Source organism: Myotis yumanensis, unplaced genomic scaffold (genome assembly GCF_028538775.1).
Source record: "Myotis yumanensis isolate MYYU_CA2020_CCGP unplaced genomic scaffold, mMyoYum1.0.hap1 SCAF_17, whole genome shotgun sequence".
Taxonomy (NCBI): Eukaryota; Metazoa; Chordata; class Mammalia; order Chiroptera; family Vespertilionidae; genus Myotis; species Myotis yumanensis.
In genome coordinates this window covers 36,660,351-36,688,180 of record NW_027223768.1, presented here as the reverse complement: position 1 = coordinate 36,688,180, position 27,830 = coordinate 36,660,351, and the positions used below count along the sequence as shown (strand labels likewise).

The window sequence follows — 27,830 nt, the reverse complement described above, 5'->3', positions numbered from 1 at the left end:
CGATCCTAGGAGAGACCGTCTGCAGTGGCAGGACCTTTTCTGAAATCAAAGTTGAGTCAAGTTTTAAGGATGAGCCAGTCTCTGGTTAGAAGAGCCATCCTGGGAACCCCCGACAAGAGCGGTAGGAGACCTGAGGCAAAGAACTGAAAGCAATGCCCTGTTTCCCCAACCCCGAAACAATGGAAGCGGGGAACGGGAAAATTGGGAGTCCTTCCATTCTTGAGCCTCTCACAACCCAAGGGGTTAGCCCCAATCTCTACTGGCCAAACAAGAGGAGGCTACCCCCTCCACACCATTACTCTCCATCACTCTCTCCTGTAAGCCCCTTTATTGCCATCACAGAGAATAGGTAGGTATTTCAACTTTAACAATAATGTTAACATGATACATTCAGATTTGACTTGCTTTTTAATATATTTATAATAGATATAAAATTAGGCTTCTAACAGTGATAGGGACAGGGAGATTGCTGCCACCAAACAACTTTTTTTTAAAGTAACAGAAGAGGTAACATCCTTCCTATTCTTCCTCCACTTCTGCCCCTCTTCCCACTTCCCACCAACCTCCCTCACCAGATATCAGGGGGTGATGGGATGAAGAGAAGAGAGTAAGGGATACATAATCAAGTGCAAAACACTGTGAAAAGTAGAGAGGATGGATGGGTGGGAAGGAAAGTGAAGAGTGTGGATGGTAAGGGCTCTAAGGATTTCCCAGAAAAACAGGATCTTGGGGGGGGGGGGGGGGGGGCGCGGAACGGGTGGAGAATAATATAACTGTCATAGATTTTTTAACAATAAAGGAAAAAAAGGTCAAAAACCTAAACCAAAGAGAGAGTGGAACTTCTACCACCCCCACTCTGGCTCCTTGGTACTGAACAGCCAGTTATATCCCCAAACCCCCACCCAAGAAACAAGGGAGATTAAAGAAAAGGAAACCCCACTCCTTATCCCAAACCAGGTAACAAAATAGGCTCCCTTTCCTACTCCCCCAGAAGGCTTTGGGGAGAGGCCATTTCTACCAAGTCCTATGCATCTTTCCATGGAACCCCTTCCAGGGCTCAACCCCACTCCTAGGTACTCTGTAGGTTCACTCCTCTCTGGTTTGTCCTCCTGGGATTCTTTCTTTTATCTAAAGCAAAAAGTCCAAAGTGCGTTTCAGCTGAATGTAAGGACAGGAAAGGGCTCCCAGGCAGGATCAGGTTGGCAGCCCCAGCCCGCCCCTCCTGGGTACGAGGCCTCAGGACGGCATGCACTGCACCCGGTCAGGGCCCTCCTCCTCGTCCGATGTATCTGAGGAACTGGGAGACTCATCAGAGTCTGCGTCTGTGGCCCCGACCCCAGGATCTCGCCAGCGCTGTAGAATGGGAAAGGCTTGTCAGTAACTTCCCTGAACGACAAACCTGTTAGATCTTAGCTATATAATTCAGATACTCTAGGCCAGGGGTCAGCAGAATTTTTCTTAAAGGGCCAGACAGTAAGTATTTTAGACTCTTGGGCCATATAGCTGTTATAACTATGCAACTCTGCTGTTGTAGTGTGAAAGTAGCCACAGACAATACATAAATGAATGGGTATAGCTGTGTTCCAATAAAACTTTATTTACAAAAGCAGGCAATAAGCCAAATGCCATAGTTTACCCTACCCTAGGCCTCTTCTGGCATGAGAAGAAAAACAGAAGGGTCTCCCTGAGACTTATTCCTTCTCAACTCCTGCCCCACCCTCATGACCTTGTCTTTTTGAAGACATCACTGTGCATGAATGGCAATGGAGAACAAAAAGCAGATGCCACCCATTTTTGCCAGTGGCTCTCCCAAGGCCAGGGCAGGGCTCTGATGGGAATGCGGGACAATGAATAGAAGCCCAACCAAGACCACCCGGTTCCTCTTTAAAGCAGCGAGGAAGTGTGCACTAGAACTGGGAGCTCCCTTCCCACTCCAGCTTACCCGGTGATGGCGTCTCTGTCTCAGGTGATGCATGAGGAACCAGAGCATGTGGCTATCAAACAGGTCAGTGTGGTGCAAGCTATCTTCATCCCGTTCCCGCTTGTTCTTCTTAATCACCTGGAGCAAAAAAGGGTTAGGGACATGGGAGTATGTAATGAATGGGGACCCTGGACCTGATCAGAAAAGGCTGGTGTTCTAGCCAATAAAGACTTCCCTTAGAGCTGTGAAGCTGAAGTGGAGCTAGATTAGATTAGGAAAGGGTGCCCAGGTCCATCCACTGACAAGGTGGAGACTTTAAATAGAATGATTCTTCCTAAAAAATGTCCCCTGCCCCCACTCTAGCACGAGCCAGAGGCACTTCAAAGCTTCGCGCCAGACTGGGACTGTTCCTAGAGAGGCAGGGACAGGCATGCGGGGGAGAGGGGTTAGAGCAGTGCTTCTGAATAACTGGGCAGCAAATTATTCCTTCCTATGACAACGAAGAACTTTTGCAATCAGCTACTTACATCCTTTAGCCCTATAAGCTCAGTAGAAGCTTCAGCTGTGGGTGCCCAGATCTTGACATCATGGTCCAGGCCGCTGGTTGCCAGCACAGGCAAGTGAGGGTGGGGCTCAAGACAGTTTACCTAGTCAGGAGGAGAGGAAAGCTCAGGCTCAGGGGTATGGAGGAATATGGTTTCAAAACCACTACTCACCTTGAGCCAAATCACTATCCCTGAGCAGGGCTGAGCAGCTACTGGAAAGGCAGGCTCACCCATTATGAGGCTAAGCCAGAGCCCTGGAGGTGGAAGAAACTCTGGCACAGACTGGGTAAAAGACCAGGCCCATTTCTCATTTCCTATGTATAGGCAGGGGTGGCCTCATCCCCAGAAATAGCCCTAGAGGTGGGCAAGTGACTGGCCGCGCTTAATGCTGGCTTCAAAAAAAGGCAATGAGGTCCAGATAATTTCATTCACTACACATTCCACAGCTCCAACTCACCCAAGACTGGAAAAAACCATCTCAGGGGCTTTCACCAAGTGGCAAATTTAAAAACAATGAAGAAAGCAGCAGAGAACAATCAAAGATGTGGCACCGTTTACTCGAACTGGAGGAAGGCATAGGCTAGGAAGAGGCTGAGGTGGGGAGTGGTGGGGTAATGGAGGTACATTCATGTCTGCTTGGGAACCCTGCACATTTCAGGGGACAGCATCCTGATACCTGCCCTAAAAACACAGGAGGGCTAGCTCTAGGGTGGCGGAGGATACCAGAGCAGCTTCTTAGGGCAGCCATAGCCTCAATCTCAACCACTCTCTAGTTGTACTCACTGAGCAGGAGAAATAAACTAGGGCAGGCAGACAGGCCTCTGGCTTAAGCAGCTTCCTCCTGTCCAAGGCCCCCCTGCCCCCTGCTGTCTGACTTGGAAACTTTAGCCTTCCGAACAACGGGAGGGCAGTTCCCATGCCCATTAGAAGTGCTGGTGCAGATGTAGCTGCTAAAACATTTTCAGCCTTTTAGTCAGGTGAAGACTAGACAGGAAAGGCACCAAGAATGAAGAAGGTGTGTGTGGTCCTAGCCATAACTCCTCTCACCCCACCCAGCCTTGCAGCCACCCTACAGTCCAAGAAGTCAACCCCTGGCAAAAAGTCTCTCTCTGGCCAGAACCGGTTTGGCTCAGTGGATAGAGCATTGGCCTGCGGACTCAAGGGTCCCAGGTTCGATTCCGGTCAAGGCCATGTACCTTGGTTGTGAGCACATCCCCAGTGGGGGGCGTGCAGGAGGCGGCTGATCGATGTTTCTCTCTCATTGATGTTTCTGGCTCTCTCTATCCCTCTCCCTTCCTCTCTGTAAAATATCAATAAAATATATTTTTTAAAAAAAAGTCTCTCTCTGTTCTCTGGACCAACCTCCTCTGCCTCATCTGACCTTGCAGAACAGATGAGGGTAAGCTGGGGCCAGCATGGAAAATAAAACTGACACACAGACTTCTAATCTTCTTTTGTTTTATATTTACAAATAAACAAAATGCTCAGTAAAGAGCCTAAGAGTAAAGTAGAAACCCCATTTCCCTTTGCACTCCGTCTATCAGCACACTGCACTTTATATTTGGGCTCCTTCAGCTAGTGTGTAAGAGGTTCCAGCATCTAGAACATGAGGAGGCACTAGATAGAAACCCCAATGCCCAGGAACATTACCAAAAGCTAAATGACAGCTTATACACAAACCTTGAATTCACTGATCTTACCTTGTAAGTCCCTCTACTCTGACCTGGCTCTGCTTGAACAAGTCAGTAAATTTAAAAAGCACAGGGTTCTCGAGAAATTCCTTGGAACTTAAGACTAAGGACAAAGCCAATGGCAAAAGAAATAACAGATAAATTACACTACAGTACTTAAGCTGGAGCCTGCTGAAGGAGCCAATAGTTTCTGGACCAGGATACCTGAGCACTTCACCAGACCTTGCCTGACTGCCAAGACTTATCTGGTCAATAATGCCTGAGCAGAGAAAGGAGCTCTGGCCTTAGTTGTCCTTTGACATCACCCTCAACCCTTGTCCATGAATGGGAACAAAGCAAGGACTAGAGTTTGAGGCAAAAACAGAGTCAAGAGACCTAGGCAAATGTGGACGATCATTTCTAAGATCCCTTCTGGTTCTAATATTCTACTTGACAATACAGACCTGCTATCAGTCTGCATTGAGGCTGGTGCCTGGTGATTCCACTGCTGGGAGTTTAAGACAAAAAAAAAAACACAGAGGAAGCCAAGTGAGAACCATATGAATCATTCAGCTTGCAGAGGTGAGAATAAGCCAGGAAACACACTGTAGGTCTAGTCCCTCACGTGACCACCCAAACACAAGCAATTACCCTCTTCATCTGGGCACCTAGATTAATCATCAAACCCTAAGAGTGGCTGAGCTGAAAGCAAATTGGCCTGAGAAGTGATTTTGGAGAATAGACAAGCGCAGCTCTGCATCTCTGGAACGGAATTCAAGACAATTTATAATCAAGAAAGGATTCACTGGCTCCTTTTGACTTCCTTCTGACTACATGCCTGTTATAGAATTCTCATTAAGACTCCATTATTTTGGGTTTGTTCACTGCAGATGATAGATGAGGACTTAAGAGTAGAAAATGAAGCAGGCGGCCTAGCAGGTTTGGCTCAGTGGATGGAGCGCCAACCTGGGGACTGACGGGTCCCGGGTTCGATTCCAGTCAAGGGCACATGCCTGGGTTTCGAGCTCAATTCCCAGTGGGGGGCATGCAGGAGGCAGCCAATTGATGATTTTCTCATCACTGATGTTTCTATCTCTCTCTCCCTCTCCCTTCCTCTCTGAAATCAATAAAAATATATTTTTTAAAAATAAAGAAAATGAAGCAGGCAACAGACACTCCTTCAAGTTCTAGATTCCTCTTCACTTATACTCAGGCCATAGAAGTCTTGAATATCTACTGGTTCTAGATCCAAAAAATTTACAGGAAACCAGAAGAAAATCTCAAATAGCCTCACACTAGGGCAAGAAACACACAGAGGAATGGGGTCCCGATTGCAAGAAACTATTCTAAATTATAACACCACTCTCTGGGTAAACCTCATCAAAGGATGGCTGGGCTCTTTGCAGCTCTCCACAGCTCAGAAGGATGAAAAGGAACAGAGACTAAGCTGACCAGCCATTCCTTAGAGGCTCTTAACCAGACCATCTTGGGTAACCAGTATAATGTAGTCTCCCAAACAGTCTCGCTCATATCTTCTGCAGTCCAAAAACCTTACAATAGAAAGCTATTCAACTTCTTTGTGACTCTGGGTCTTAAAAAAGAAAAAAAAATATATGGTTAGCCAGATACATCTTAAGCTGACCACGCTTCACTCCCCAACTCAGGATCCTCATGCTTCCTTTGTGCCCTATCTCTATGGAGGTTGTCTGGAGAAGTCAAAGGACAAGCAGACTGATGTGATCATGGTTTGTAAAGCAGGCTGCCCAGTCATTATTTAAAAAAATTTTTTTTGACCATATTTGTTCTCTCACATATGTTGTGTGTTTGTAGCCATTTGAATATAAGCATGACACTTCACACTTAAATATTTAATATGTATCTCCTAAGTACAAGGATATTATAAATAGAATGCCACATCAAATGAATTTAACATTGAATGCTATTTACCTAATATACAGACCTTTTTTCTGATTTTCCCAATTATCTGAAAAATGCTCCTTCCAACTTATATCCACTGATCCAGAATCTAGCTAAGATCACTACTTAGCTAGAGACATGGAGACCTCTTTGGCATTATATAGGATGGTACCCAATCAACTTTCATGCTTTCCTTTTGCAAAAGGTCCATGCCTAGAGATACCTCACTCAGGCCAGAGGTTCTTCCCTAAGATCCATTTCTCTTTTCAATAAGCCATGTCTTACAGGGGCAAAAGATAGGAAAAGGAAGAAAATATCCTATCGAAATCTCAGTTCTCCCAGAGCACACTGTCTTTTAGCTGGCCAGCCCTCTAAGACATGGTATCATGTCGTCACAGTGAGAATTCAGAGGCCCTGCCAAAACCTACCTTAATGACTGGAGAGAGTAGGGAGCCAGCCCACCAGCACAACATACTCACCACGCCTCCCTTGTCCCCCTCCATGAACTGAATGATCTGGCAGGATGATTTCTCCCAGAGGAAGATATGCCCGCAGTCACTACCGCTCACCACAAACTCACTCTTGGGGCCATAGAAATTGACGCCTTTAACTGAAATGATAAATGAGGGAATAAACCACATAACGGTTGGCATCAGGCCTATACATATTTACCTCAGAAGGAATTTAGTTAGTCACAAACTCTAAAACAGCTAAGAGCCAAAGAGTGCCTTTCATTTTCACAGAACTATCAAGGGAATACATATGTATAATAGTCATAACAAGAATCATACCAGTCCCTGAGACTATTTCTATTGTCCCAAAGAGACCCAAGGGCTGAGGAGTTGGCAGTCCCTAGCAATAGTCTAAGTCTCAACATTCCACACCCTTTCAAGCAACCACAGGCCTCACTAATGCCTTACTGTCCCAATCTGAATCACCCCAGCTCTGCCTACTCCCAGACAGCTCTGTCCTAGGCCTTAGGATATTCTTGGGATGTATACTTCATTGGTACCTTGTCAACACTTCCTTTCATCAGCTGACCTGAGACTGATGGAGGTACACATCACCACTGCCTAAAGCGGCATCTAACTGTGCTTGTTACCACGCTTCTGCACAACGGGGCTCCACTCTCTCAAGTTAGTGAAAGAAGCCAGGAGTCCCAACTATGATGCCAGTCTTTACCAGAAATGGGACTGGCCCTCCCTCTGTCTGGCCATGGACTAAGATCCAAGTACAGGTTTTCCCTCTCTTCTCACCAGCTCAAGAGAAAAAGGAAAACTAACTGCTCTCTCCAAATCAAAATTATGACAGATATCTGTTAGGCATGGTAACAATAACGAAGAACAGTGATTCCCCAATTTTCCTGTACATTAGAATCATGTAAAGGGCTTTTAACATCCCAATCGAGTCACATCCCTTACCAATTGCATCAGAATGCCTGGGGTTGGGAGCCAGGCACCGGTATTTTTAAAAGACTATCACATGACTCCACTATGCAGCAAAGAACAAGACAGAACAAAAAAGGACAAACTCCATTACAAACTTGGGCGAGGTACTACACCATTCCTCCTCCTCTGCCTCATTCAAAAGAATCACTTCCTCCTCCTCCTCTCAGAAGTACAGAGTCACCCTCTTTTAGGCAATCCAGTACCACTGACTGAGGAGGGCTTTCCCAGACTTCCTTAACAAGCCTTTGAATCCTGAGGTTAACTGAAACCATAAGAAAAATAGTCCAGTCTCCTTATGCTCAAACCAAACAATTGCAGCGATGAGAGATGCCCCCAAAGTAGGCCCACGACAACTCCAGCCCAATTAGGGATCCCTTCCCACAGCCCTCAGTGGCAGGCAGTCTACTCCTGTAGGTAGTTCCTATTTGCATAACCCGAATGAGACACTGGTTCTCCAAGCCAGCAGACTTGGCTACAAAAACCTAGAAAGACAGCCTCACCTGTGGCGTTATTTCTGTGGCCCTTATATCTCTTAACATACTGGGCCCCATCACTGTGAGAGGAGTTGAAGAGATAAATGTCTTCATCGTTGTAACTGGCCAGGAGCTCTGCCAAGAACAAGCACACAGCAGTGAAGGCAAAGGCTGAAAAAAAAGTTGGGATCGGGAGCTGGGGGTAGGGGTGGGGCTTCTTGCCAGTAGTGCCCCCTCCTAACACCCATGTATATGAACACCCATCTTACTCAGTTGGAACAGCAGGCCAAGTCAGCTGTCTCAAGCAGACTAGGAACACGCTGCCACACAGGGGTAGCAGAATGCTCAAGATCACACCCATTAACTCAGGAACAAGTCAAGGCTTAAGCACCTGCTCAGGCATGTGGTCTGGACTTCAGGACAGGCCCTGTCAAATCTCATCTGCAGCATTCCACAAGTGTACCTGGCATCTCCAAGGGTCATCTGCTGCATCCTCCCACTGTGTGCTCACCATCAGCAACTACTTGGAGCTCTAGCACAGTGGTGAGCACTACAGGGCACATGCCTCACTGTTCAGCAGCTTCCTAGACAGAGGGGGCATGCCAGCCTAGGAGCTGGGCCCTGCTCACGTACCTGTGCCGTCGTGGCTGTACACAAGACAGGTGATGTTTGCTTTGGACTCACTGTTCACCTGCAATAAGGAGCAGATACTGACTGATGCCCTACCCCCACCCCCCCATTTGTTATACCATCTTCAGGAAAAAGTTTTCCTTCAAACTCCCCTAATGTTCTCCCAGAGATTGAGAGAAAGAGACAGAGAGAGGACTACAACCGATGAGATGTAACCATCTCTGGGGGAGAGGGCTTTCTGTTGGCTATCTTCTGTGTGCTAGCCACTTTACATATTCGTTGTCTCATTGAGCCTTACCATCATGGCACAAGGCATTTACGTCTATGTTGTCAGTAAGAAAACTGACCAACAGAGGTGAGGTGACTGCCCAAGATCACAAGCTGGTAAGTGGTGGAGCCAGGATTCAAATCCAGGTGTCTGATTCAAAAGTCCAAGCTCTTCCCACTATACCAGTAAGTTTGGGAGTAGCCTTGGGGTCGAGTCAGGGAAGCCTAGAGCCACTGGCCCTTCATGACTCTTACCAGGTGATGAGGACAGAATTTCTTGAGTACTCCATTGTTTTCATTCTCATCAATCTTCCTCTGGTCATAAATCCTACGGTGGGAGAAGCAATGAAAATGTCAAAAACTTACTCTCTCCTTCCTTCATTCCCATCAAGCACCAAACTATCTTCACCTTCCCTAATCTCTCCAATTCAAACTTTAATCATTCATTCAAATGTTTATGACACATATCATGTCCCAAGTATTATGCTAGGTGCTGAAAATACAGTAAAGAACAAGACAGCCCTAGCCGGTTTGGCTCCATGGATAGAGCGTTGGCCTGAGGACTGAAGGGTCCAGGTTTGAGTCAGATCAGGGGCACATGCCTAGGTTGAGGGCTTGATCCCCATTGGCAGGGAGGGAGGTGATGATTTTCTCTCATCATTGATGTTTGTCTCCCTCTCCCTTCCTCTCTGAAATCAATAAAAATATACTTAAAACACACACACACACACACACACACATACACACACACACAGCTCCAATGTCCACACCCATCATTCTCCTTCAATCTCAGAGCCTCCACAGCTGCTCTTAATCTCGTTCCTCTAATAACTTTGGTGACTACTCCATTCTTAGCCTCTTCCTCATCACTATCTGTCCATTTTCTAAAAATTCTCCTTCCAATGATTGTCCTTTCCTTGGAGTCAAATTATGAAAAGAGTAATCTACATTCAATATTTTCACTTCCTCACTTCCTATTCACTTCTCAAACCATTCCCACCTAGCTTTGGCCCTTAACTCACCACTGAGCTCCTCTGGCTAAAGTCATCAGTAACCAAATTGCCAATGACAACAAGATACTTTTCAGGCCTTTCTCTCTTGTCCTGACATGTTCATTACTCCTTCACCTAAAATACGTTCTTTCCTTGATGTCCAACCACTCCTCAATGTTGTTCATGGGCCTGTCTTTGTCTATCCCTTAAATATTGACCTTCCACAGAGGTTTAGTCTTAAGTTCTCCTGACTCTATATAAGGAAATTTTAACCTAGCAACTTAGTAGTATGTGAACGTCCAGAAACTGTACTTATGTTTATTTTCCAGGGAGAAGGGATCATAGTTCTCCGTATATTCTCAAAGAGGCCAGAGATTCAAAGGGAGGTGGGGGAGAGAAGTCTGATCAATACTTTCCATTAGTAATCAAATTCCATTATCAATGCTTTCACTACCTTCTACGAACACGTCTCATAAACCTGAATCTCCAACCCAAACTTATTCTGAGATCCAGATTTATATCTATGTGCCAACTGAAGTTATAGTGAGATGCCCAAGAGTAAACTCATTCTTTCTTCTAAAATTAAACTCATTCTAAACTTACCCTTTCCCCTAAATCTGTTAATGGCATTATCCTGAATTTAAGTGACCAAGCTAGAAAGCAAGTACTTTCTCTCATATAGAACTAATTTTCTTCCTGTCAATTAGATTCCCTGGGTGAATTTCTTAACTATATCTACTTTCTCCACCCTTAATCAAATTTTGCCCACGTGATATGTAGAATCCTTCTAAACCAATTTCCTTGCTTATACTGTCTCCGGTTTGGAATTATGTCTAAAATGCAAAATTTTATATAAATTTCCTGCTTAATTATCTTTAGTGGTTTTGTGCTTTCTACTAAAAAAAAGTCTAAACTCCTTAGTATGGCTGCCTACTACTTCTCAAAGATCCCATACATTATACAAAACAACAAATAAAGACGACGCTTCCTTGAACATACCATGTCACATCTTGTTATCTCTAAACATACTGTCCTCTCTACCTGAAATATTAATTCCCCATTTGTCTTTAATGCTTCCTCAGTGGAATGGTTTTTACTACATTTAAGGAGTCTGATCTGAGTTCAAACACTAACTCTGCCACTTACTAGATGAGTAATACTGGGTATATTAGTTCATATTTGTAATCCTTACGTAGGTTTCTCCAGAATCCTTTCTGAAGGCAGAGACTGTCTAAGTATGTATCTAGCACACGGCAGGTATTCAGTAAATGCTAGATAAATGAATCAATATATGCTTATATTCTCAACAATCTCTTGCTTAATATCCTGCATAAAGAAAATATCCAGGAAATGTTTGCTAAATGAACCAGAGAAAGAAAAGAGGAATAAGGCCCTGGCCGGGTAGTTCAGTTGGTTAGAGCGTCATCCCAATATGCCAAGGTTGCGGGTTTGATCCCTTGTCGGGTACATACAAGACTCAACCAATGAATGCATAAATAAATGGAACAACAAATCTATGTTTCTCTCTCTCTCTCTCTCTCCCTCTCCCTCTCTCCCTCTCCCTCTCTCTCTCTTTCTCTCTCTCCCCCCTCTCTTTCAAATCAATAAATACAAAAATTAAAATAAAAAAGGAGATTGTTGTATTACCAATTACTACTCTTCAGCAAATGTATATTACTTACTAATCAAATTGTTTTCTTTCTATATTAAGTCTAAACACAGCTCTCAAATGTCACTAAGCCATCATAAACTTCAGCAAGTCAGTAAATTAGTAAAAAATGTTTAATATTTGGTTGTGTCAACTATTCCGTGTTCCTTGGTATCTAACACTCTTTGTCCTCCTTCTTCATGGGGAAAGCCTTATTACCTTTCTTCCCCTTTCCTATAAATAAAATTAATTTCAGAATATAGTAACAAAATGTGATCTCATTGAAAGAAGATAATGCTTTTCACCCACCATCAGGAAAGGAAAACAAAGTCACTCAATTCTCTAGGGATCCCTTCTCCTCCTCCTTTTCAAACTGATAATCCCTCAGCAACAAAAGAAATATAGAGTTAAAATAGGCCAATTGGATAGGGATGGAGTACAGTTTATGGCTAAGGGCCAGAAGAGAACTAATTAATATACCTGGGGATTGAGTCCATGAAGTCCATTTTCCTTAGGATATATACCTACCTTAATAGCCAGTGTTACAACAGATATTCACAGTAACAAAAATATCACAACAAAGAAAAATGGTTCAAGACAATGGAAGCCAAAAAGTTCTGAGTTCACACCAAGTACTCCGAAGTCAAATCATTTCTGTATCATAAACCAGCATTCAAACTTCTAGTGCATGTTAACTTATATATGAAAATGGTGGGGGTTATTTACTAATACAACACTTGGGATTATGCCTTAACTGTTACATGGGAACCTTAGTCAATTCATCAAAGTTCTTTAAAACTTGATTATTCCTATGGTAAACCATCCCTCAGAGACTGTTACATTAGGGAGCAGAATACCCCACCAGGAGCTAAACTCTTTTGGAAGAGAGTAAAAAACTCAAGATAGTGGCTAATGGATTCCTAGGCAATTCATACCTTTCCATTGGGACACCTGATAGTACAAAATGCATGAGAGGCTCAAACTCTTTTCAAAGACACAGAAAAGCCACAGACTCACCTTACAAACTGATCTCGTCCACCCACTGCAAACTGGTGAGTATTGGCAGGATTTACATAGATTGTATACAGCCCCACTTTCTTCTCTTTCTCTTTTGTCACCACCAGCTTCCTTTAAGAGTAGAAAAGCATAAAAGTTACATTCTCCCAAAGATACAGATGGTCATGGCAAGTGACAGCAGAGAGAGTAAAGTTTGTTTTGAACATAAGACAAAAACCCCCTTCCCAAATATTTACTAAATGCTACTTTGGAGATGGAAAAAACATGTATTGAAGTCATTTTTCTGGTGTTCCTCAAGAAGTGTAAGTTAAAGGTATATGGAAGTATTGTTCCTCAGGTAGTTCTTAGGTTAGCTGGAATCCAACATGATAACCTAACATTAAACAGACAATACTATCCACATCTTCCCATCCTTGATTCATAAATACATATTCCATATCACCTGGGAGCAGGGAATGAGTGGAAGATGAATCACAAAACAGTGGACAGAAAAGACCTTAAGATCAGAATCTATCTCCTAGATTCCAGAAAAGTGTCACTTAAAATCCAGTGTTTAAAATGCACACAGTAGCCCTGACCAGTCTGGCTCAGTGGATCAAGCACTGGCCCTCAGATGGAAGGGTCCTGGGTTCATTTGGTCAAGGGCACGTACCTCGGTTGCAGGCATGATCCCAGACCCTGGTCAGGGCACATGTGGGAGGCAACCAATTGATATGTCTCTCTCATGTCAAGATTTCTCTGTCTCTCCCCCTCCCTTCCACTCTCTCTAAAATTCAATGGAAAAATGATGATTAACCAAAATAAGTAAATAAAAATGCACACAGAATGACAAGCCACAGTTTTCTAGCAGAGGCAATCCAAACGAAACAGCATTCTTCTTCCCTTATCTGAAGTAAATTAGGAGAGGAGATTCTTATGAAGATAGAGCTGTTTTATATATTTTTTTTTCTTTAGAGTTAGCATATAATATTATGTTAGTTTCAGATGTACAACCCCATGATTAGACATTTATATAACTTACAAAGTGATCATGCTGAAGATAGCGGTGTGTTTTTTTAAAAAAATATATATTTTTATTGATTTCAGAGAGGAAGGGAGAGGGAGAGAGAGATAGAAACATCAATGATGAGAGAATCACTGATTGGCTGCCTCCTGCACACCCCCTACTGGGGATCGAGCCTGCAACCTGGGCATGTGCCCTTAACTGGAATCAAACCCAGGACCCTTCAGTCCGAAGGCCAATGCTCTATCCACTGAGCCAAACCAACTAGGGCAAGATAGCAGTTTTTAAATCTGGAAAAAAAATATCTAAATTATTCGTCTGGCTGTACCACCAAAAAAAGGGGATCCTTAGCAGGGCTTCTGACTCTGAGGAAATACTATGAAATTTCAGTTTTACCCAGAAGATTCTGGCTTTTAGCCATAATCTGTCCCACCTTAAGGGTAGCACTATGAATCTTCTTCCCAGATCTCAGTATCCAACCAGTCAAATATGACATCATAAAGATTAGTAAATTTACAGAAAAGGAAAGACATGAAAGGAAAGAACTGGGCTTTAGCTTTTGTTTTTAATCTAAGTTTTTGCTCATTTCTGTTGCTATGGCAACTAAAAGAAATATAATCATGACAACCAGTTTTTTGTAAAGGAATGATTTTTAGCATCCCCTCAGCCAAGACCTGCTCTAGGCAAAGTGGAAAGATTGTACTTGCTTTGAAAAATCTCTGCAGTCTTCCATTAAAAGAATAGTGTACAGAGGTCATTAAAAAGGAATGTCATTAGGGAAAACACACACACCCTCAAAAACACTAGGCAGAAAACATCAAGAGTTTCAGGAACCCACTAGCAATGGAGAAGAGATGGTGTTAATTGGGTTTCTGACAGGGAAAAGTAGCTGCTCCTTTTCACAGGACTATCTTATTTCCTCAGCAATTTGGATTTTCAAAAGGGTCAGGCAAATATAAAGGTTGCCATGTGGAAGCAAAATGAAAAAATGTGAGGATTAATTATAAAGTACTGGCTCTACTGTCATGTAATCCTGACAGAGCTTAATCTTTCTATCTTGCAATTTATTTACTTAAACAATTCTCTCTCCCAATGGATAAATGCACAAAGTACCTTGAGCTCTCTGGAGAACATGTAATGGTGCTATAAAAATGATTAATCAGCCCTGGCCGGGTGGCTCAGTTGGCTGGAGCATCATCCGGTACACCAAAAGGTTGTGGGTTCCATTCCCAGTCAGGGCACATATGGGAAGCAATGGATCAATGTTTCATTCCCTCCCTCCCTCCCTCCCTCCCTCCCTTTCTCTTTCTCTCTCCCCTCACCTCTCTAAAAATCAATAAGAACATATCCTCAGGTGAGGACAAAGATTAATTATGGCAGAGGGAAGCAACATACAAAAGAAACCATATGAAACAAATCCACCAAGTTTTGTCTTCAAATTTACAACTTTTTAAAGAGCAGGTATGTTCCAGCAAAAATGGAAAGATAATTACAGATCAGACCAAAAAATTCCTTTGAGGAGTATCTCAAACTGGCTTCCAGTAGCTAAAGGAACATTTACCCACAGCTCCAAATGCAACTCTTTTCCTAAGATGGTAGCTAATTTCACCAGCTTCCAGAGACTCAACTATCATACAGGATGGGGCAAAAATAGGTTTACAGTGTGAGTACCCAAAACACAGTTTATTCTTGTATTATTATTTATTAATTATTGTATTATTTTCAATACAAACAAGTATATAACTACTTTTGCCCCACCTTGTATATACACAAAAGAAAAATTCCCCTATGCCAACTTCACACAACAGTGCCTGGCCATGACCTTCACATTCAGCCTCCCACCTCATTCCAGCCTTCTACTTGTTCTTCAATCCCTTTCTAAGGCTCACTGTATCTTATTCCGCAAATCCAGAATTTGGGCATCCTCCTACGTGAAGTTTCTCTTATATTCCCCTTTTTAGTTCCTATCCCATCTATCACTTAGATCAGCGGTTCTCAACCTGTGAGTCGCAACCCCTTTGAGGATCGAATGACCCTTTCACAGGGGTCACCTAAGACCATCGGAAAACACATATATAATTACATATTGTTTTTGTGATTAATGACTATGCTTTAATTATGTTCAATTTGTAACAATGAAAATATATCCTGCATATCAGATATTTACATTACGATTTTTAACAGTAGCAAAATTACAGTTATGAAGTAGCAATGAAAATAATTGTATGGTTGGGGGTCACCATAACATGAGGAACTGTATTAAAGGGTCGCGGCATTAGGAAGGTTGAGAACCACTGGTCTAGATCCATTGGTCATCTCTCAGCCAGATTTTCTGCTATCATTTCATCCCAAATTCAATGACTTCCCAAAGCTGAGTACTCTGCTCATTACTATTACCAGATTCCCAATTCCTTATTGGCCTAACAATACCTTTCCTCTCACCTTGATCCATAGGATAAGATCTCATGCTGCTTCACAACTCTTCACCAGAGCAGACCAAACAAATTCATATTATTTTTGCATCTTTGCCCTTCCCCTCCCCTCTTGAAAACTTGCTAACGTTCCATTATCATCACAGCACTTCAGAACTTAAAATAACAAAAATCATTCAGTTCAAGAGACTGAATTATTTTCTCAACGCTAAATAACTGCAGGCTAGCACTGGAAGGCAGATCCCTTCGACCCAGTCCTGTTCCTTTTCCAGTATAAGCCAAATAGTTCCCAACCCTCATCCTCTTGAAGGTTTATATAAATAACTAGTATCTCTTTTCTGCAAGCCTAAAACACTTCTGTCATTTAAGTATTTTTTGAGACTCTTCCACAATCAAGACAACTTTTTCTATACTTATGTCTAATAATCAGCCTTAAGAGTATGTTCCCTAAATTAATTTATACTATTTTACTTGTATACTATATAAATCAGTGACATACATCCCTTAATTTTAGTATTAACATACAAGGTTTGTTATGATTAAGACTAACAAGACAATAACTAATTTAGATAACTCATCAACAAGGTCATGGTTAAATGAACTGTGGTATGCCATGTTATAATGTATATGTCATGGTTAAAAAATGAGGTAGGGCCCCAGTTAGTTTGGCTCAGTGGACAGAGTTGGCTTGCAGACTGAAGGTCCCAGGTTCGATTCCAGTCAGGGGCACACGCCTGGGTTGCGGGCTCGATCCCCAGTGGGGTGTGCAGGAGGCAGCCGATCAATGATTCTCTCTCATCATTGATGTTTCTATCTCTCTTCCTCTTCCTTCCTCTCTGAAATCAATAAAAATATATTTTAAAAAAATGAGGTAGGCCCTTATGGTCTGACAGGGAAAGATTTCCAAAATATAGCATAATATGAAAAAAGCAAACTGCAGACATGTTTCTATATTAATTATCCTACTTATAGGGAAAAGTATACAAAAAGGATTGCATAAAAGTATACATATTAAGACACAAAAGTATACAAAAAGGATTGGAAAGGTATTTAAAATTGTTAACAATGATTACCAACAGCCAGAAAAGTGGGGGCCAAGGGAGGTGTGCATGAGGGAGCATTTTGTCTGTATATTTTTTACTTGAATTTCCTGTGTGTGCATGCGTGTGAGAGAAACACACACACACACAGACTGCCTGGAGCCAAACAAGATGCTATGATATCACAGAGCTGAAAAAATAGAATTTACCCAGGAGTTCAAACTGATGTAAAAAGGAGCTGTAATATGATGGAGTTCTATATATACCAATATTTCTGTTCAAAATTTATCATTTGTTTACATGTTTTGATACGTAATTAAATTGAAACTACATAGGACCATATCTCTAAGCTGCTTTGTAGAGTAATGTGCTTCTTGTGGGTAAGCTGAGTGGTACACAAGAGAATCAACAGTTATTAAAGCCCACATATAATAAGATAACTGAACTCTGCTTTAGAAACAAAAAGACTGAATGGCACTTCACTTCTGAGGAACAAATAGCAACAAAGTAAGGAATTCCTAAACCCTAATCTGCTTCTCATAGGAACAAAGGGACCATTCTGATGGACCAGAGAACTGATTATTACCTATGCCATGTGGAGTATTTTCAAGGCCAAGAGAGCCAGTTCTGTGAAAGGACTACTAGCTTACTTACGAAGCTGGCCGGTCTTGTCTGAGGTCAATGGTGAAGACAACTGCATCTTCACCTGCAGATAGAAACGTACAAGGAGAGTCTGGTTCCAGGGCCAACTGTAGGAGAAAAAAGGGAAAGGATGAGGTTTCTAAAGATTAGAATTAGAGGTTATTTAGTTCATCCCTTTATCTTTAGAAGGGCTGCATTTAAAATGTGTCAGCAGGAAAGGTGATAATTTAATAAGCCCATCCTCTCTTGTTCTGTGTAAATTACTTACAGCTTGTTTACGCTATACAAGTCAAAAGGACAGGTAATTTGCTATTTTAACTAAGTCCCCAAGGGATTTGAACAGACAGTGATACCAAAGGAAAACATCAGAGATTAGGGCTCATTCTCAAATAAAATCAATTCCCCACCCTTAGGTGGGGATAGAAAGGGTGCCCAAGTTTCATTTCCCTGTACCTTAGTTCTAAAAATTAGTTATTGAGTGCGTTGGAGGTACACTTAAGATTCAAAGAAATACATAGTTTTCACAATGCCTGAGCCATCTAGAAAAGGATATTCCAAGTCCACCTATATATTTGCTTAGGTTTTTAAGAGCAGACCTATCGTCTTTCCAAGACACGAAGAACATGGTACCTACTCTGAGACTAGGCAGCTCCTCACTGGCTGCCACCATGACTATTTGGTCTATACTCCCAGGTCTAAATAGAGCTCCCAGCAATAGTGATCAGAGTAGAGTTTAAAGGTTTGGAAGGCATAGGAGACCTCAAGGATCTCCAACTCACTATGGTTCAGCTTAGGGGTTAAGTATAATCAATTAATATTGCATGCGCAAGATTTACAGATCTCTCAAATACTTGCCTTCCAAGAAGTTTAGGATGGTGGCTGCTTTCTCTCCCTTCTTATGTACAAATCTTAGGACTAAAAGAAGGGAGGAAGGTAACTACATTAAATACAGATACAAGAAGACCTTGGTGAGATCCATAGAGGAGCTGAATTGTACATCCTTCGGGGCAAAGATTTACTTACCTTGTGGGATGCTCCCTTATGCTGGGCCACACGCTTCGTATTCTTGCAGCACTGGGTGGCAGACAGCTCTGCTACCCGCACCTGCCCATCACGGGCACACATGGCCAGCGTAGAATCACCACTGTTAGGGAGGAACTTTGCCTGGGGTGTTAAGAATGAAAAAAGGGACACACAAAAGAAATTCAGGAGGTGAATTTGAGAAGAAAAAAATGAGGACCCCAACTCACCCCCTTTTGTTTCACAACAGATGAAAATCTAGCTCTCCCGCTTTTACATAATTGGTTCAAGTCTAATTTCTTCCATGAGTTAAAGGAGAGTGAGAGGGAAAAAAATTCTCTGATATAAAAGAGCATTTCAGTTGACTCTGGAAGGTTGAAGTGGTACAGGATAAGTGCTCAGGTGAACTAGGACTCTACCTACCAGGGGAGAAGAGTAAAGAAAATTTGCTACAAAGTAAATTAAAGGGATGTTGGGAAAGGAGAGAACATGCTTAGAGATAAATGGTCAGTACCAATATGATGTATTTCACTGATGAGTAAAATCTTCAGAGAATAATAACAATATTAATTATTATCAAATATTTACTAAGTACCTGACATGATTCTAACTGCTTAGTTTCTATTATTTAATCCTCATAACCCTCTGTTATTAGACCTATATGGTAGGTAAATAAACTTAAGACAGAGATTAAATAACTTGCCAAAAATCACATAGCTAATAAAGGATAGGGCTAGGATTTGAACCCAAGCAGTCTGGCTCAATAGTCTCTGCTCTTACACTTATGCCTCCTCCCAGGGCACATCTGGTTCCTTCCTGATGATTTTTAAGCACCCTATCTATAATGAGACTTCCAACAGTCTTATGCTCAAGGGAAGAAAAGCTTGCCATAGGCCTTTCAGTGTATTAACTCCTCCAAGGCATTATGAGAGCCAAGGTAGGACCGAGTTTGATGTCTAATTCCTACAACTTCCTACCAGCTCTCACTACAGGGAACAGCTCAGATTTGTCCAACTCATGCCTAATTTTCTCAATTGCTATTCTGCTCCCTTGCCTCACCTGGAAGACATTGCTTTTGTGGCCACTCTCAAAGTCCAGTACCGGCTGCCGCCGCACCCAGTCCCAAACCACCACTTTCAGGTCATCACTGCCACTGGCCAGCCAAGTTCCACGCTGGTTAAAGTGCAGGGTATTGACACAACCAGTGTGGCCCTCAAGCCCATGCTGCAGGCGGAAACGCTGCACAAAGACTCTTGCCCCACAAGCCTCATATACAAAGCGGGAACTTGAACCCAGTTCCCGCTCCCGAAGGGCAGGAAGGGCTTGCCAGCGAGGTCGGGGAAGGGCTGATGTCTCCGAGGACACCCAGTCCTCCAAGGCCCGCTCATCATCTGATGAGTCCTGGTCACGGTTGGCCCGCTTGCGCTGTACACGACGCCGAGGATGCTCTTCTTCCTCCTCTTCTTCCTCATCCTCTTCCTCTGAGCGATCATGGACTTGGTTTTCATCATTGATGGAGTAATGGCCAGTGTCCTCCATGCTGTCAGAGTCCTTGTCTTCACCTGAGCTCTCTGTATCTGTGTCTCGACTTTCTGTGCTGGTGCGATTGGGGCCACCATCATCCCCGGTCAAGCTCAAGCTCAGGTCTGAGGCCTCTATTTCAATGCCTGAGGATGTCTCCCTCCCCTCTTCAGCGCCAGACATCTCCTCTGGACTGCTAGACATGCTTCCTGCATGTAAATGAAAAATGGGAAGTTGAGGGGGGGTACAGAGAAGGAAAATGGATAGTGATTAGAAGCATTTCTCTGCCTTAGTCTAAGAAATTGTCACATCAAAAGACCCAGAAACCAACTTTTTTGGTCAAAGTTTTCTCTGAGAGGGAATCTTGGATAAGAAATTGAAAAAACTAAGATCAAAGCCACACCCAAATAAGAGTACTTACTTCAACAGAACCAAAGAAATGGAGAACCTAAGAGTATAATAAATTCTCACGAGGCAAAGCATTGGCAAACTGTATGGAAAGTGTGTTTGATACCTTAGGCTCAGTTCTGCTGGATGGGCATCCATTAGTTACAGTAAATAAACTAAATATAAGAAAAAGAATAGCTGTCCCTGCAAGAGTTGGCATGGCTATCTCTTAGAAAAAGATGGAGAAATAACTGAATAAAATCACTATGACAGTAGATAAGGAGTTAGACTATTTCCCACTACTTCCCACCTCCCAAATTTTAAACTGAAAGGTCTACTAAGAATCTAGAAGAAGTAGAAAAGTGGGAATTGTGATCATTTGAATGAGTTCTTGCTCACTTTTTGTTAATATATGTATTCTGACTTACTTCCATTAATTTAATAATTTTAATACTATTTTTAGTTATATAAACTGTTTGAGACAAAGTTCTATCAGGAAGCATACATAAACATGATAAGAAGAGCTACTACATTGATACCTGAAAAGCAAGTTCACCATCTTCTAGGCCTGCCCTGTTGGTAGTTATAAAACTGGGTCATATTGAATGATATAATCCCCTACAATTAGACACTGTATTCTATCAAAAAGCAACTAAATTGTATTCCAATACGCACTTGGCAATGTTCTACAGCCACAACTTCCAACCTAAGGTGAAGGTGTGAAGGAAGGGGGACTGAGGACTTTAAACACTGCTCACAGCCTTCTTTTCTTAAATAGAAATTTTATCTTGCCAGAAATAAAGGCTGTTAGGAAAGGGAGGCCAACTATGGGTGATTCTGGTATGAGCTTTTCAACTCTAATACCACAATAATGTTTAAAAATTCAAAGGATTGGAGCACTTTACTGTTTATTCATCTAGATTAGAGCAGTAATTTCTGAAAATCTTTGTAGCAAAGGACCATCCCCCCACCCCCCGCTTCCAATGAACTCTTAGACAAAACCCAATACAGAAAACTGATAATGTAAGTGCTTTGGTTCAAGTAGTGACAGAAAGTTGGGAGACATAAACAGCTCTTTTCAAAAAGCACCTCAACTAAGAACTCAGTGTGAAAACAACTAGGCTACTAGGAACTTGACGATAAAGGGAACAGTGTAGCAATTTGCTCCTACAAACTACAATTGCCAGAACTGCTACATATACTGAGAAAGATTAATAGTGTGGTTTTTGAAATGCGATTGGTTTAAGATTTGGAGCGGTGAGAAGGCATAAAATATCACACCTATCACTTCTGTGGAGAAGGAAAAATAAAAGGCCAAACGCTTAGCATTTATTGTTAAAATCATGATTAAAAAATTAAGACAATTTTGGGGCTCTTCTATCACATCAACATAAAGGCCAGAGCATACCACAAGCTCAGAAAGAGGACCCTAACAGTCAATGGCCTAGCAAATTTTTTTTCTGCCAAGGGCCAGACAGTAAAAATTTAAGGCTTCATAGGCCATATGGATATCTGTCACAACTACTCCACTGCTGTAGCACAAAAGCAATCATAAACACTATGTAAATGGATGGGGCATGACTGTGCTCCAATAAACTTTCTAAAAACAGTGGCAGGCTAGACTTGGCCTACAGGGCGTAGTTTGTCAATCCCTGATCTAGCTAATGGCAAAACTCCAAATCAATTGTATACCTCAAACCCTTCTAGATTGCTGTGTCTTGCAACTAAGCCCAATGAATAACATGAACCACAGTGGTAAGAAAAGAAAAAAGGGGCAATAAAACAACATGTTGAAAAATCTCACTTTCCCCTCATCGATTTCATTACTCTGCCAATCACATCAAATAGATTTTAGCCTATAATCCTGACCTGCAAGGTGTTGAGGAATGCTGGACTCTGTGGTGCCCAACTACTATATCCATTTGATGGACGTTTCCCTAGTTTAGAAGTTGGCTCAAGGTTAAAGCATTGGTTGAATAACCCAGGCAGTTAGCTAACTCTATCAGAATATTCACATCCTGCCTTCAAACCTGCACTAGAGCCACTTGGCTGCACTGGAAAAAGAAAGGAAGGATGGATGGATGAATGGAAAGAAAGCAGGAAGAAAACCCCAATTCCAGTCGGTTTAGGTTATATCTTCATCTCTTATCTAATATCTTTATTAAACTATGATCTACCATGAAAAGAGACTTCTCATTCTAACTGCACAACCTCACCTTAACAACAACTCTCTTATTCCCACCACCAACTAGATGTTCTTTTTCTCCTTTATTAAGAGCATTTCCTAGGTTTTATCCACCCTTACAAACTTTCAGAATTCCAAACCATCTGACCTCTTAGAGGCACAACTCTATTATTGATCTTTTGAAAACAATCAGATAAAAGTTGAAGGAGCAAAAGTGTCAGACAGTCCAAGGCATTGCAACCCTGTAGTTTCCTGTACTCAAAACAGCTTAAGAAGGGTTCACTCTTAGGAAAGATTTCCTTCCCTCCACTAAAATCCATGTCTCCACTCTCTTTGGGGGAGGAGAACCTCAGGTGATATAACAAAAATAGCTTCACCTTCAATTTGGCTCCTTACCATTAGCTAAGTCTGTTTTGCCATCTGTGCTGCTCCCTTTTCTGGACATCTTGATTGATGTTTATTGTAGCCAGCCTGGATTTGGAAGGGGGAAAATAACAATTAGAAAACAATCTTGTAAAGACGATAAAAGGAACAAGGAGATTTAACAATGGACACCTCTGTCATTTTTATAAAAATGATTTTTTCTTTTTGGTGTGTGCTCAATAGGGCTTCTCAGCTACTGAAATCACACCAGATTTTCCCCTATGCCTAAATTCATAAAGAGACATATCTTTGGGAAGTCAACTGCAATCTCTTGACCTTATTGAGTGACTGGCAGTGTATTTTTCAGATGGGAAAGAGGGAACTGAAATAAACTTGAAACTGTAGGCATATATCAAGTGATATCCTATATAATAAAAGCATAATATGCAAATCGACTGAACAGCTGAACAGCATAACGACCATCTGGACCATCCAGGACCACACTCTGACACCCACTGGTGCCAGGCCAGCCAAGGCAGGTGCGATGAGATTGGTCCAGCCCGGCCATCGCCCCATGATCGCCCCACAGAGGGAGGCCCTGGCCACCAACTGGCAGGCTGCGGTGGGTGGGCAGGGCCTTCCTCTGCAAGGAAAGCCCGGGTCCAGTGGCCAGTCCCAGCAGACAGGGGAAGGAAGGCCTACTCTTGCACAAATTTCATGCATCGGGTCTCTAGTATTGAAGCATCCATCTTATATAAAAACTGCTGTTTGAAATTTTAACCCTGCTATTTCTGGCTTCTGTAAATGCTTGCTGGCTTAAATAATAAGGAAAATAAGACTACTGCCATTTCAGAGAGGCCATTAAACCTTCCCCAGACGAAGTTATCAGTGCTGGTACCATGCCAAGCCTTTGGTTGAGGTCTCAAAGCGCCAGCACACAGGGCCCTTTAAGAACTTGCAAAGGGCCGTTTAAGCCCCAACCAGGGTTGGGGGATCGAGCCTGCAATGTTCCCTTGACCAGAATCAAACCTGGGACTCTTCAATCCATGGGCTGATGCTCTATCCACTGAGCCAAACCAGCTAGGGCTTTTCTGGTATTTTTTACACTTTATGTTTTTGATAGTCTTGCTTAATGATTTCGGGTGACCAAACATGCTTTCAGAGCATTCTCTCTCCTACTTCTGACTTTACGTGTGTTGTGACCATGTTCCTTATAATCTCAAAAAAAAAAAAAAAAAAGGGAAAAACCTTATAAAAATAAAAGCAAAAACAACAAATCTTATTCCAAGCATTCAAAAAAAAAAAAAGAACTTGCAAAGGGAACCAGAAAAACCCCATATTGGGGAGACAAAGAGATTAAGATAGTATAAATACAGGAAACTTCCTGTGTGATTGCACCCAGAATTTGAGAGACATTTTCCTCTGGGCCCGCGCGTAATAAACGTAACTCCATCTCTGTAAGCGTTGCTTGGTTCTTCGGGTTTTCTGTAACAGTATATTATAAGCAGAGAGCCTTAACTCAATACAAAGAGCTAGCTTCAGCATTGCCCTCTAGGCAAAAATCTTGTTATAAATGTTAGACTTATGTATCTACAAACTCTATACTACACTGCCTTCACAACATGAAGAGGTGGGTCAGACTCTTTATATAATTTTGGACACTAACCAAGAGATGAAAGCGCCTGGCTGGTGTGGGTCAATGGCTGAGTGTTAACCCATGCACCAAGGGGTCACTGATTCAATTCCTAGTCAGGGCACATGCCCAGGATGCAGGCTCGAATCCCAAGGGGAGGCGGGGGAGGAGGCAGCTGATCAATGATGTTTCTATCTCTCTCTCCCTCTCCCTTCCTCTCTCTCTAAAAATCAGTAAAAATGTTTTTGTTTGGTTTTTAAAAAGAGATAAAAGAAATCAAGCTCATGAGGTAGGGTAAGAGCTTGGGCATTATGTTCACTCAGATGCCTACCTTCACACTTATAGGTGCAGGTACAGTATTAATTACTATAAGAAGCAGAGATGAGTTAGAACTCGGAGGCCCTCGCCCCGTCCCCCACCTCTAAGAAAGAATGTAAAAGGGTTTTTCCTCCTCTAATGATAGTCACCAAATACAAAGCTGGGGAAGAAAAGGACAACACTTGTATTAAACCATCTCAGTCCATTTCAAAACAAGCATCATTTCACAATCCCACCAACTTTCAACAGATTTGTCTTTTTAGCAAAATATAACTAGGAATCAGGGTGCCTAGCTTTTTTCCTTTTATACCACTGTAACACATTATTTTTTCAGGGTCTCACTCCCACCTCGAGCAAATTCCAAAGAGCAAAGAAAAGTATTATTCAGCCCAGAATTTTGTTAAGCCCTTTCAGTGCCCTGACAAAAGGCGATGGTAATAAAAGACAAAGTATGATTATGACTCCAGTCCTGTACCCAAGCACACTGGCCTCTAATCTTTCAACAGCCTTTTCATTCCCATAACAATGATCCCAGAGGCAGCCCCATCCTTAACCTTATCCCCTATTATCCTCTATAGAAATCCAAGTTACTGCAAAAGTGTCCTTTGCCAAGAGACAGCTGCCCAAAGCTTGCTCATAGTAGGCCAGAGCTGGGAAGTGAAAATAATGCAAGAGCAGGACTGAAGCTGAATTTGAGGAAAGAACACCTGGAAGAGTGAGGATGAAAGACAGAGCCAATAAAAAACAGATTTGTGAAGCCACAAAGGAAAAACAGTGGAGAGCTGTTTGCAGAGCAGGCTGTTTTCCTCCTACTTGGATGACATATTTTTGTACAGCATTCTTCACACAACACTTGTTTTTCCCTCATAGCAGTCCCTGTTTATATTCTTTAATATCTCAGTGATATTAAAGAATATCTTCCCCACCTAGGGTTTTAATTAATGACATTAATTGTAAAAGTCCTACAAAGTGAGGAAAATAATTGCACTACTTTGTGAAGATTAAAAACTAAGATCCTAAGTATACCTTATGGCCAACTGAGAACAGACCTGGTATTTTCCCACCTCTAGAATCAAAGTTGTCAACCGTGCTACACTTCCCACCCCACTATTACTCACTCCCAGAGAAGACCTTCCTCAAAACTGAATCTCATCCGCCTTTACAGAAGCCCAGCCTGCCTGATCTTTAGACTCATAATGGCTTTAGAGCAGTGGTTCTCAACCTTCTGGCCCTTTAATACAGTTCCTCATGTTGTGGTGACCCCCAACCATAAAATTATTTTCGTTGCTACTTCATAACTGTAATGTTGCTACTGTTATGAATCGTCATGTAAACATCTGATATGCAGGATGGTCTTAGGCAACCCCTGTGAAAGGGTTGTCCGACCGCCAAAGGGGTCTCGACCCACAGGTTGAGAACCGCTGCTCTAGAGGCTTTCCCAGCCTCCATGACCAGGAGGAACCAAAGCCTAGTGCCGGCTTAGCTCTGAGAAGCGGGCAAAGGAGAGCCATGAGGTTCAACCCATACCCAGAGGTTACAGACCGCATCTTTTGGGGAAATTGGTTTAAGGTTCTTACAAGAAGAAACTCTGAGGAAAAAAGTTGACAGAATTTAGTGCTAAATCAGAAACAAAGAAAACCCTGTGAATGCTTATGTTAACTCTCATCACTAAGTTGATATAGGCAGATAGCTTCTAAAGGTCACATTTTAGGGGCCACAGAATTTAGCAAGGGGAAGGAGGGAGGAAGGGAAAGAGAGGGGAGGGGAGGGGAGAGGAGAAAGGACAGGGGGAAGGGAGAGAAACATCGATGTGAGAAACACTGACTGGTTGCCCCCTACACGCATCCTGACCTGGGCTGGGAATTGAACCCAAGACTCTTTGGTGTGTAGGCCAACGCTCTACACTGAGCCACACCGGCCAGGGCCCTTCTTCATTCTTTAATGCACTATACTGCCAACAAATCCAGTTTTACTTTGACAGATTTCCATGTAAAATCTAGTCCAGAACAAACCAATCTGAGCTTGGAAGAGCTGATGAGCTCATTGCCCCAGGTAGCCGCGGGAAGCTTAAGTAGATTAGCTCTACTGCCTGTACTCTAAAAATAACCATAACCCCTGCCAAACTGAAGGTTAAAGAGTAAACTATTGGGGGATGGAGAAAAACAGGCTCAGGTGTCATTTTAATTTATTCCAGTGACCTAGATTTTTCTTGACTTAATAAGAAAAAGGTCTTAAATTTTTAACCAAATAGATGACACAGTATTAAGTGTAAACTAGGAAGAATGAGAGTTAATACAGTACCTAAGAGTATTTTGAGGAAGAGGTACCAAGTGTCTCCTTGTTTAAAACCACTGAGGCTGCTTCCTTTTCTTAAAAAAAAAAAAAATTAACTGAATATACCAAAAATAAAAATCTACTCTTCAAGAGACACTGTTAAGAAGATGATGCCCTAGCCCAGTGGTCGGCAAACTCATTACTCAACAGAGCCAAATATCAACAGTACAACGATTGAAATTTCTTTTGAGAGCCAAATTTTTTAAACTTAAACTATATAGGTAGGTACATTGTTATTAACTTAATTAGGCTACTCCTAAGGCTTAGGAAGAGCCACACTCAAGGGGCCAAAGAGCCGCATGTGGCTCCCGAGCCGCAGTTTGCCGACCTCGGCCCTAGCCGGTTTGGCTCAGTGGATAGAGTGTCGGCCTGCAGACTGAAGGGTCCCAGGTTCGATTCTGGTCAAGGGCATGTACCTTGGTTG

General features: G+C 42.4%; 1 protein-coding gene across 4 annotated transcripts in view; it reads right to left on the bottom strand.

The window, feature by feature from the left end:
- Positions 1–389: 389 nt before the first annotated feature.
- Positions 390–27,830, bottom strand: part of DCAF8 (DDB1 and CUL4 associated factor 8) — a 46,067-nt gene continuing 18,626 nt past the window's right edge. For all 4 annotated transcript variants that reach the window (XM_070397427.1, XM_070397425.1, XM_070397428.1 and 1 more), the window contains 12 exons: positions 23,155–23,229; positions 19,725–20,395; positions 18,669–18,809; positions 17,658–17,752; positions 12,529–12,639; positions 9,127–9,199; positions 8,608–8,665; positions 8,002–8,109; positions 6,533–6,663; positions 2,449–2,568; positions 1,943–2,059; positions 390–1,353 (listed from right to left, as the gene is read on the bottom strand). In XM_070397427.1, the coding sequence (XP_070253528.1) occupies positions 1,237–1,353; positions 1,943–2,059; positions 2,449–2,568; positions 6,533–6,663; positions 8,002–8,109; positions 8,608–8,665; positions 9,127–9,199; positions 12,529–12,639; positions 17,658–17,752; positions 18,669–18,809; positions 19,725–20,395; positions 23,155–23,203 (1,791 nt within the window). In that variant the 5' untranslated portion in view covers positions 23,204–23,229 and the 3' untranslated portion in view covers positions 390–1,236. The remainder of the gene's footprint in view (positions 1,354–1,942; positions 2,060–2,448; positions 2,569–6,532; positions 6,664–8,001; positions 8,110–8,607; positions 8,666–9,126; positions 9,200–12,528; positions 12,640–17,657; positions 17,753–18,668; positions 18,810–19,724; positions 20,396–23,154; positions 23,230–27,830) is intronic.